General features: G+C 50.0%; 1 protein-coding gene across 1 annotated transcript in view; it reads left to right on the forward strand.

Annotated features, from left to right (window-relative positions):
* LOC147097705 (microtubule-associated serine/threonine-protein kinase 1-like) overlaps positions 1-11717 on the forward strand; it is a 142015-nt gene extending 130298 nt beyond the window's left edge. Inside the window, exons 25-26 of the mRNA XM_085971734.1 lie at positions 446-636; positions 3294-11717. Of these exons, the coding sequence (XP_085827860.1) occupies positions 446-636; positions 3294-5281 (2179 nt within the window). The 3' untranslated portion in view covers positions 5282-11717. The remainder of the gene's footprint in view (positions 1-445; positions 637-3293) is intronic.
* Positions 11718-12117: the final 400 nt, after the last annotated feature.

Here is a 12117-nt window from a genome sequence, read left to right on the forward strand (position 1 = left end):
GGGGGAGCGCCGCACTGTTGGAGGGGCAGTACTGGGGGAGCGCCGCACTGTCGGTGGGGCAGTACGAGGGAGTGCTGCACTGTTGGAGGTGCCGTATCTCAGATGAGACATTAAACCGAGGCCCCATCTGTTCTTTCAAGTGGATGTCAAAGATCCCATGGGCACTATTTCGAAGAAGAGCAGGGGAGTTCTGTCCAGTGTGCTGGCCAATATTTATCCCTCAATCAACATCACTAAAACAGATGATCTGATCATTATGTTTGTGGGAGCTTGCTGTGCACAAATTAGCTGCCGCGTTTCCCACATTACAACAGTGACTACACTTCAAAAAGTACTTCATTGGCTGTAAAGTGCTTTGAGACGTCCGGTGGTCGTGAAAGGTGCGATAGAAATGCAAGTCTTTCTTTTAACTCTTGATGATCCAGATTCTCTCTTTTTTTAACAGCAGTAAGAAGCGAAGCTCCTTGTTTCGAAAGATAACGAAACAGTCGAACCTGCTGCACACGAGCCGCAGCCTCTCGTCCTTGAACCGCTCGCTCTCCTCCAGCGACAGCCTGCCTGGCTCGCCCACGCACAGTCTCTCCGCTCGCTCGCCTACACAGAGCTACCGGCCAACACCCGACTCTGGCTACTTAGGTACTGCTTCTGGGAGTGGATCGTTCCGCGCGAGGTGGGGTGGGGTGGGCGGGTGGGCGGGTGGGGGGGTCGCGGTGTAATAAACCCGTTTTTTTTAAGATGAAAGGGGATCTACCAAGCAACTGTAATAAAAACAGAAAATGCTGGAAACACTCAGCTCAGGCAGCATCTGTGGAGAGAGAAACAGGGTTAACGTTTCAGGTCGATGACCCTTCGTCAGAACTGGGAAAAAGCAGGAAAGAATCTTTCCTCCCCTCCCCCCTCTCCCAGCCCCTGCACTTGCTTAAAAACCTGTTCCATTTCCTGCTTTTTTCCAGTTCTGACGAAGGGTCATCGACCTGAAACGTTAACTCTGTTTCTCTCTCCACAGATGCTGCCTGACCTGCTGAGTATCTCCAGCATTTTCTGTTTTTATTTCAGATTTCCAGCACCTGCAGTATTTTCTCTCAACGCATTCCTGTGTTCAGTTTGGGAGTTTTTAAAGCCCGTTGCCGAGGGAGACGGAGGGAGTCCCTGCTTTGTGTAGCTCTCATTTATTGGAGAGAACGCTTGCCGATCTCCCGTGGTGTTGCTCACCGGCAATCTGATGCCTGGAGCACAGCTGTAGGGGGTGGGGGCGGGGGGCTGAAGATTCGCTCTCACTGTAACTCCTGCAGTAACTCCTGCAATTTAAATAGTACTTTGTGAGGTCAATTAGACGGAGCATGGAATTACAGCACCATTGGGCCCAACTGGCCCATGTCGGTGTTTATGCTCCTCCTCCCAAACCTACTGACATGAATCTTGACGTTCATGTGGAAATGACTTATGAAATAATACTGGGCGGCCTGCTGGTGGCGCTGTCCAGGGAGAGTATAAATACTCCGGCATGGGCCCAGCTTGCTCAGGACATTCTTTACAGGAACTAGTGAAGGACACAACTAGACCTCCATGTTGTAAAACAGTTGATTAAAGCTTTGTTTAACGCTTAGACCGAGTGCCTAGTAGTTTTCTTACATCACCTACTTCATCTAACCCCATCAGCTTATCTTCTATTCCGCTCTCCCTCATGTACTTACCTAGCTTCCCTTTAAATGCATCTATGCTATTCGCCTCAACCACTCCATTCTAACCACTTTCTGAATGCCCTATTGCATTTATTGGTGACTGTCTTCTATTTAAGGCCCCTAGTTTTGGACTTCCCCACAAGTGGAAACATCTTCTCTACATCTACCCTATCAAACATCTTCATGAAGAAATTTCTCCTCATCTCAGTCCAGATACAGGACAAAGCAGCCCGCTTGATTGACATCCCATCCACCACCTTAAACATTCACTCTCTCCACCACCGGCGCACCGTGGCTGCAGTGTGTACCATCTACAAGATGCACTGCAGCAACTCGCCAAGGCTTCTTCGACAGCACCCCCCAAACCCGCGACCTCTTCCACCTAGAAGGACAAGGGCAGCAGGCGCATGGGAACACCACCACCTCCAAGTTCCCCTCCAAGTCACACACCATCCTGACTTGGAAGTATATCGGCCGTTCCTTCATCGTCGCTGGGTCAAAATCCTGGAACTCCCTCCCTAACAGCACTGTGGGAGCACCTTCACCACACGGACTGCAGCGGTTCAAGAAGGCGGCTCACCACCACCTTCTCGAGGGCAACTAGGGATGGGCAATAAATGCTGGCCTCGCCAGCGACGCCCACATCCCATAAAACGAATTTTAAAAACACAATTTTAAAGACCTCTGTTAGGTCACCCCCTCAGCACAGTTCCCTCTAAGCTGCATGTGTGCTTGGTTGCCCAGTAATCTGCAAGCTGTTACATCAGAAACCACTGCCCATGCGCAGAGATTTGAAGGGACCGCGCACTGAAAGAAACAGGCCGCGCAGAACAGAGCACAGCTCACGGTGAACATTGCCCCTTAGCCTCCTCCTTTCCAGGGAATAGAGGGCCATCTCACCCTAGCAGCATATCCTTCTTTTCCTTTCTCCCTCATGGCTTGGCAGGTTAGATGCAGGGAAGATGTTTCCCCCTGGCTGGGGAGTCTAGATCTAGGAGGGTTGACGTAAGAAAACTACTAGGCACTTGGTCTAAGCATTAAACAAAGCTTTAATTAACTGTATTTCAACATGGAGATCTAGTTCCTGTTAAAGAATGTCCTGAACAAGTTGGGCTCATGCCCGAGTATTTATACTCTCCCTGGACAGCGCCACCAGCAGGCCGCCCAGTATTATTTCATAAGCCATTTCCACATGAATGGCAAGATTCATGTCAGGGGTCACAGTCTTAGGACAAGGGGTTGGCCATTTAGGACTGAGATGAGGAGACATTTCTTCACACAGAGGGTGGTGAATCTTTGGAATTCTCTACCCCAGAGGGCTGTGGAGGCTCAGTCTTGAGTATATTCAAGACAGAGATCGATAGATTTTTGAATATTAAGGGAATCAAGGGATATGGGGATAGTGCAGGAAGGTGGCGTTGAGGTTGAAGATCAGCCATGATCTCATTGAATGGCGGAGCAGGCTCAAGGGGCCAAATGGCCGACTCCTGCTCCTATTTCTTATGTAGCTTCTCCTTAAATGTATCTGCGCGAGCTGTAGTAAGGGCAAATCGATTTAAAATGTATCTGTCTATATTTTGAGCTTAATATATTTGTCTATTTTCTCCACAGGAGGAGGGGGAAACTCGTCTCAAAGTAGCTCCCCTAGCTCCAGTGTACCCAATTCCCCCGCCACCCCACACCACATCAGACCTAGCAGTCTTCACGGCCTGTCCCCAAAGCTCCAACGCCAGTACAGGTCAGCACGGTGCAAGTCGGCGGGGAACATCCCCTTATCCCCCCTGGCTCATACTCCGTCGCCAACTCACCCTTCCCCTCAGCACCCTCCGTTCCCTCTACCCGCCCACACGGTGGGCAGCTCCAACACGACCCAGACGTTCCACATCAAGCTGCACTCGTCGCCTCCGGTGGTCAGGCCGAGGCCCAAGAGCGCCGAGCCGCCGAGGTCCCCTTTACTCAAGAGGGTGCAGTCCGCGGAAAAGCTCTCCGTCCCCCTTTCTTCCGAGAAGAAGCTCGCAATTCGCAAACACAGCCTTGAGGCGTCCCATTCTGAGTTTCGGAAGGAGGGCCTACATAGCGACATCAGTCTTCAGAGCCTGATGGAATCGGAGGGAGAAGTCCTGGGATCAAAGGCCGATGGCAGTGAAGTGGGGACCTTCAGACAGATGGCCGTAAGGAAGCTGGGTAGACAGGAGTCGCCGCTAATTGATCGAGATATCTTTTCTACAATCAGGCAAGAAAGGGGAGAAGGACTGGACCCAGTACAGGAACTGGAGGTTAAGATAAGTGATCATGAGGAAAAGCCAATGGAAGGGGTCAAAGTGGACCAAGGAGAAACCAAGACAACCTGTTCCACGACTACCTCTCACCATAGCTCTGGTGGATCCAATGACGTGATAATGGCTGAAGACCAAGGAAAAAGTTGTTCCGTTTCTTCATCATTGAAGGAGTCGAGTGCAAAGATTGTTGCATCAAAGCATCAGGTTTCTGAACCTCCTTCAGAACGAGTAGCAGACAAAAAATCCATATCCTCGGATCAAAGCTTAGATAAGGATGCACCATGTGGTAGCACAAGTGGAAAGAATGGCGTTCCTTCCTCTGCTCCAACAACACACGTGGACAAGTGTTCTGGATTAACGCAAATCTTAAGACCTGATACTTTGCCAACACCTTCTGAAGTGAAAATATCTGCAATACCCATAACAACCAGCCTTAATATCAATGTAATGCGGTCGGTGCAAATAGACTGCGTTTCAAAACCGCCGGAGAAAATTCATCCCGAGGAGCCCAGGAAGACACCTCCCATCGAGCCGCCCAACAGGAGGCACCAAGGCATGCAAACCGAGCCATTGGGACCTGGCTCCCAGAGCCAGGATGGTGCCTGCAAACTGAAACCGGACAACGGCGCCGCAAAGTCGCCGGGTCAAAGGCCAGAGCCAAGAGACACGCCGCCGGGGACTGGCTCCCACCCGGGGCCCAAGGAAAAGGCCAAAGCAGCTGAACCTCCTGCCAGTCTGGAGCCAACGCAGCCTGCAGGAAGCGGTGAGGGAAAAGACAGTCACAGGAAGAGCATGTCATGCGAGACCAAAGATAAAGTTGAAGAGCCGTGCAAAACCGAGGAGAAGGAGAGCATTCGTGCGATTTTGCCTCAGGATTGCCTCCTTTGTCCAGCCAAAAGACCCGGCGCTGTAGATAAAAGTGCCCCAGTTAACTGTTACAAAGGAGCCTTTGAAGCACCTTTAGAGGGTAAAGGAGTCCTGGAGATCAAAATAAAGAAGCCACCTGCCTGTACACCCTGCGGACCTGGGCAAGGGTCTCCTGCAGTAGTGTCGTCATGTACAGACAAGCCGGGTTTTGTCAACCATTTAGCCGCAGTGGCAAAGAATGTATTGGGGCCTGTGAAAATGGCCATCCCTGTGGCAGCCGCGGCAGTGGAAAGGCGGAAGGCAGGGGACAGCGTAAAGCCGCTCGCTGAGCCGCAAGGGAACTCCGCAACCCTGTCGGGGCCGGCCGCTAAGCCGGTATCCACAGCAACCTCACAAGGCCTAGCCAGTGTGGCTCTTCTCGGAAAGAAAGAGATAAGCCGTCAAAAGCTTTAGTAAGGGCTCTCTCTCTCTCTGTGTGTGTGTGTGCGTGTGTGTATAACAAAGAAAACCCAGGACGAGTGAAGCGGTGAGGAACCATTTATAAATCAGAGACTGTTCACAACGCAAACGTCAAACCATGCAACTGGGGAAAAAAAAAACTTAAAGAATCTCCGATTCTGATTGCCACGGTGCTCGTTCAGTTGAAAACAAAAAAATTACGAAGGTTTAAATATTTCAAAAGAATGTGAAAGGTTTAAAAAAAAGTGTTTCGGCATCATGTGACTGCATGTTTGTGTATAATATATATATTGGCTAAGTGCATTACGTGCTAAAGAAAAGCTTCTACATGTCATATACTTAAATATTCTGAAGTGCTCTTGTAAAGAGATTAGTAAATTATTGAAGTTATGTAAGTTGGCTGCGGATTAGCATTAACCCTTATCAACACCTCGCAATCTTAGAAAGTATTCTGAGTTTCAGAATTAGCACTGCACTTGTTCTTAAAGGGACCCATGCATCTGTTACTGGCTGTAGTGTAGGAAAGCTAATGTGCTTCAAGCAGCTCTACTCCAATGTGGAATCTTTGTGTTCATAAACTGTATTATGTCATTTCCCTGGCCTGGTTTTGATGGATGCCTCTGTCGCCTGACTTGTTCGGTTCCGAGGAAGATTCCCGGCGATTTCTGCTGACTAGGGCTCCACAAGCATGTCGCAAAAGAAAGAAGACTGTCCCTTTTAAGAGAACCGTGCGATGGGTATTTCTTTGAGCGGGACTGGGTCCTGGTGAAATCGCACCCCAATTTTTTTTAGAAAGTAACCCGATGCAACTCCCAGAGCAGTCCGACCTTCCGGTCCCTTTCCAAGCGAGCCTGTTGGCGCTGTGAGGAAAGAAATTTTCTGGGGGGCCAGTCCCGCCGTTGCCGCCGTAGTCTCAGCTTGGATTTTCGCCAGCTCAGGTTTTTTTTTTTAAGTGGCCGTCGTATTGCGAATTTTGATTTTGGCCACAAAAAAATTAAAATCTGCAAGGCGCCAGCTCTAGATATCGAGGGAAAGAATGGAGGCCGGTCAAGTGCGGTTGCCGCGTTGGTTCTCGAAACATTTAATTGCTGCTCAGCTGCCATTTTGTTTCTTTGGCGCGATGGATTTTGGGTGGGGGACATGGGCTAGTGGCATGGCCATCACTGTCTGTTGGTCCTGTGAAATCGACCTGCTTTGGAATGTGTCGGCGGGGGGAACAGTCATCCGTACAGACTGCTTAAACCTGGCGCGGAGCGATGTAGCATGGAGGGACCACAAGGCTTGGGGCGAAATACCAACCTGCAGTCTTTATAATCGCCTTCTTAGTTACACGTAGCTGGTGAATTGTTCCTTACACTGTATTCCCATCACTAGCGTGAGCATGCGGCTTAAGTTATACCTTGTATATAAATGCTGGTGTGGTACTGGAATGATAGAATGGCGGTGGACTTCAGGTGAGAGGAGTGGACCTCAATGAAATGTCCATTTGAGCCTGAGTTGCACTGTAACAGCAGACACTACAAGTAGCAAAACGGCGAATTGTTGCAGACAAACTCTATTGTGCCTTTCGATGAGTGCAGCCAGTTGTTCCAATGTTGTATTTTGCGCTAGATTCAACAGTAACCTTCGAAAGGGAATTGGATAAATAATTGAAGGGGAGAGAATTGCGGGGCTATGGAGAAAGAGCAGGGGGGAGTAGGACTAATTGGAGAGCTCTTTCAAAGAGCCGGCACAGGCACGATGGGCCAAATGGCCTCCTGTGCTGTAAGATTCTAGTTAACTTAGTGACCGGCTGATGGCCAATATGATTGTGCTGTTTATAACCCTTGGTCAGATGAAATGATAGAAGTCCGTCTATTGGAAGCCTGGATACTGGAGCGTCCCAGAACCTTACCAGGAGAACGTTGAGTCAGCACGAAGCTCGGGAAGTGTAGGCTTCTAATCGACTGCAAAAAGGCAAATTGGAAGACTGCCAAACAAGTCAAGCTTTCTTATTGAAGTTTAATTATACAGGAAACTTTCGATTTACCGGCACCTAAATAACCGGAAATCTCAGTTAACCGGCAAAATTCAGGAGTAGGTTCAGGTAACTTTTATTACTTGCCTTCCTCCATTTGTTGCTGTGCAAGGGTGTGGCTGCAGCTGTTGCTAAGCTACAGAGACGCTTGCAACTTGTGGCCATTGCTCTGAAGCTGTTGCTAAGCAACAGGATTTGTTGCTTTATACGGAGCTCTCAGCTCCGTATCTTTTACTATAGCTTTCGGTTATCCGGAATTTTTGATGAACCGGCACCACGTCGGTCCTGTCCGTGCCGGATAAAAAAAAAGTTTCCTGTATACTGCAGACAACGAGCCCTGGTAATTAGAGGAATACCCAGCCATCCTTTATTGTTCAGTGTCTGGTCCTGCCCAGGTGTTTCCCCCAGCCTTCCTTGTGGACCTCTGAGTCCAGCCAGCTTCTAGCTCATTAACACAATCCGCACTGGACACACGACGCAAGGCGAAGGATTCTTAGTTGGTTTGGAGCTGGAGGATATCCCAGGATTGCAGCACATCTTGTGGGGGGAGGGGAGGGGAAACATCTGAGTCTTTCTAACAGAATGTTGCCATCACAACGCACTTCTGTTTTTTTTCTGAGGGGAATACTCTCTCTTTTAAAGTATCTCTCCCACTCCTCTTTCCCGGGTCTCTCTCTCTCTCTCCGCACAGCACGCAGTTCCAGAGCAGGCCAGTGCTGCCCTGCTCATAAGGCCTCCTTTGCTGATCCATTATGGCATCAGTTGCTAGCTTGGGTGAGCCAGTGGCCTCGGGTTGACATCCCATCTGATTTGCACAGCTCTCCCTATGCAGACGTGCCCAGCCTCCTGTCAAGCACCCAACCCGGAGAACAGGAGGCAGAATCTCCGGGATCACGGGTCACGAACCCACGGCAGGATTCACTGAAATCTGCAGAGCCACCGAAACTTCCCCCCCCCCCCCCCCCACCAAAGAGCTTATATTCATTCTCGGGATGTGGGCGTCGCTGGGGAGGCCAGGATTTGTTGCCCGTCCCGAGCTGCCCCTTGAGAAGGAGGCGGCGGGCGAACTTGAACCGCCGCAGTCCACGGGCTTTACTGCGGCGCCGGACGGAGCTCTCCCGCACCCCACTGGGCTTCATGGTGAGGTACGCAACACACGCACGGCGCACTCACTCGCAGTCCAGTTTGGCAAAGGGGCCGGAGACGGGCCTCCCGATTTGCCGAGGCCAGGGGCCCAACGCCAGCTTGAGGCACGCGCCCTGGACACCTACTGAGCAGCCTCAAACCAACACGGTGGGAGGCGCACTTCCACCGCGGAATGAGCGGGCGCATCTTGGACCCTTAGGTGCCCAGTTTTGCGCCTGTAAAATGGGCGCAGCGCCATCAAGCTTCTAGGCCGTTGCATTTTAGTTTCAGCAGAAGAACTGGCCGGCACTTTTCGGCGGAGGAGAGCATTTACAAAGAGTTTCAACACGTAAAAATTCTACGTAGGAGAGTGCTATTAATATCGCGGATATATTTTATGGCGTTCCAGCACAACCTGCCTTTTAATGAACAATTTAATTTTTTCTTATTTGACAGTTTTGGAGTAGAAATTCCAATCGGCAAACTTCACCTTTTGAAAGCCCAAGTGCAGGTCCTACAATCCCGTGCGCTATTTCTGCACGAGCATGAGCCCCATTTAAAATAAACGGGTTAACACCTGGGTCGGAGCAATGCACAGGGACGGGGCGCAAGCGCATTGAGCTGTCGGACCCGACGTTTGCCATTTTCTGCCCCTTTGGCTTCCCTTCAGGCATGAGCACGCGTTCAACTGAAGATTTTTGGGGGGAGCCAGCTTGTTTTTTTTTGAGTGGCGCGGAAGAGTTTGGGGGTGATTTCCCAAAGCCAAAGCTTATTTTGGCTTTGCTAAGCTGCTTATCATTACCGCTGTTCTGGATCTTAGCCCCTCACCGTAAACCCCCACCCCCCCCCCCTTTCAGCGGGTTCTGGCCCACTCAGAGTTGTGCGGATAGCTGACCCTAAAGCTGAGGTGTTTGGGGGGGGACGGCGGTAGCGCAAAGAGGGTCGACAATCCGCCCCGATTTCCTTTCCGTTCGCCTCAATGGAAACGAAAATTGGGCAGAGTGTAAACCAAGCTGCCGATTCGCCATCGCCCGTTTTGGGGATTTATTCCGCCCTGTTGTATTTGGAGCTGAACTGAAGTATAAGTTTGCCGCGTGCTTTTGTCCCGAAGAAAGCGCCCGTTAAAATGCCGCGGGTTTAGCCCTCCAAACAGAACCATCTGACTCGGGCACCGCTGTCTATGGGAGAATATACGGAAATGACGGGCAGGAAAAGAGCCGCTGGCCCATCGCGCCTGCCCCTACACGCCATGATACCTGGAGCATCAATGGCTAGATACTTCCTACTCACCCCCCCCGCCCCACCACCCCCTCCCAGCAGCCGTGTCATCTCCTGGGAGCGCCAAAAAGGAAAAATAAATCTGCCAAATTGCTCTCCGACCCCGCTCTCAGCCGTTCAAAACCAGTCCAGGGAGTGGTTGAGGCGAATAGTATAGATGCATTTAAGGGGAGGCTGGACAAGCATATGAGGGAGAAGGGATTAGAAGGATATGGTGATGGGATGAGATGAAGAGAGGTGGGAGGAGACTCGTGTGGAGCATAAACACCGGCACGGACCAGATGGGCCGAATGGCCTGTTTCTGTGCTGTACATTCGATGCAATGTAGAAGTACAGCCGGAACATTGCTGAGTGTTTTTTTTTTAATGTTGCCCCTTTCTCCACCCTCGAGAGGGGGGCACTTTGCCGCCTTCCTGCTCCGTCAGCGCTCACGGGAATACCGGTCCCCGGGTGGGATCCACCATCCGGAATGCCGTGTTGCAAAGGACCGCGTCTCCTCCTAGACGCCGCTCGGTATTTTTTGCAGTTGAGGGCAGGCAGGCCCGTGGGATCTCCCATTATCCCCATAGCCAAAAAAACTAGAGAGAAACACCTCCTCGTCCACCATGTCTATTTGAGTATTGCTGCTGCATTGCAGCAGGAAGAAGTGGGGTGGGGCCCGCAACTTATTCATCGTACGAGAGCTTGAAGAGCACAGCTTGATCCAAGAGGCCACTTTTAATCGGGGCGGACCGCAGTGTCTTACATAAGAAATAGGAGCAGGAGTTGGCCATTCGGCCTCTCGAGCCTGCTCCGCCATTCAATAAGATCATGGTTGATCTGATCTTGGCCTCAATTCCACTTTCCCGCCCGCTCCTCATAACCCTTGACTCCCTTATCATTCAAAAATCTGTCTATTTGTCTTCTGACGCATTCTTTTACACCATCTCTCTGCAACTTCCCCCCACCACCGCGTACAACCATGGCTCAAATCAATTAGCTGCAGCTCCTCAAAGACATCAACTCAAAAGCAAAATACTGCGGATGCTGGAAATCTGAAATAAAAAAACAAGAAGATGCTGAAAATACTCAGCCGGACGGGCGGCGTCTGTGGAGAGAGAAACAGAGTGAACCGTTTCAGGTCTGCCAAAAGGTTGAACCGCTAACTCTGTTTCTCTCTCCACAGGTGCTGCCTGACCCGCCGAGCGTTTCCCACGTTTTCTGTGATTAAGCTGAACAGAAACTGCAGTAAAAGATTTGTTAAGTATTTGTAGCGCATCTTAAGTTTGAATCTGCTTGCGGTATCTGTAAAGATTGGTGGGGGGGGCACAGGATTTGCTTGTTGATGCTGGACAAAAACGATTGAACACACCACACGGGGCGTTAACCAGTTTCCGTTAAAACATTTTCACCCCAATTTGATGCTGGGAATCTCCTCCTCCAGCCCTGCGAGCTGGCAGTGTCATCCACTGCAGCCTGCACCATTGCTGCCTGCGATCTCAGTCCAGTCTCCATGTTGCCTGAAAGGCTCACCTGTATCGTGTACTTTTGTTGCGCGTTTCTATGCAAAGTTGAACATTCTCGTGTGATGCTCTGATGTGACTTTTATTTTTCTCCCCCTCCCCCCCCCCTCTTGTGTGTTATTTTATAAAGTGACGATAATTATGGATTGAAAACAAAATGTTGTCTGTAATGATATACCTGGATGTGCTGGTGCAATGTATCTGCACTGTTTAACTGTGATACTGTAGGTTTGCAAAAGGTACTGTTTTTCTAAAGAAAAGATATTAGTAAATTATTACTGTTTAATATATACTTAAGTGTGGCATCCAGCAACTCAGTTGATCTAAAGTTCTGTGCAGTCTGGAGAGTGGGTGCGAGGAATATTCTTATAATGACATAGAATGGCAAGATTTTAAAACATTTTTGTTGGCAATAAGGCATCGAATCATTTACCAGTGAGCAGATCCTGCCACCTGGCCATCACTGTGTCTGCAATAACTTGAATATTAAAGAGTCAGGTTTGCTCGCTGTTTCTGTTAAACATTTTCATCCAATTTGACGCTGGGAATCTCCGCCTCCAGCCCTGCGAACTGGCGGTGTCATCCACTGCAGCCTGTACCATTGCTGCCTGTGATCTCAGTCCAGTCTCCACTCGGTATAGGGAATGTGAGATAGTCCAGGATTATCTGATGATTTTTGATCATTCTTCACACGTGTGAATAGAAAGCAACACCTTTAATTATACTTTTAGCTGCAATCGTGATGGGTGTAGCGACAACAGCACTTTTTAGAGCAAAGAGTGGGTGAAGGTGACAGAGAGTGGGTGAGGGTGACAGAGAGTGGGTAAGGGTGACAGAGAGTGGGTGAGGGTGACAGAGAGTGGGTGAGGGTGACAGAGAGTGGGTGAGGGAGACAGAGAGTGGGTGAG

This window comes from Somniosus microcephalus, chromosome 31, assembly GCF_052327205.1.
Source record: "Somniosus microcephalus isolate GS21.2 chromosome 31, FLI_Smic_1.0, whole genome shotgun sequence".
NCBI lineage: Eukaryota > Metazoa > Chordata > Chondrichthyes > Squaliformes > Somniosidae > Somniosus > Somniosus microcephalus.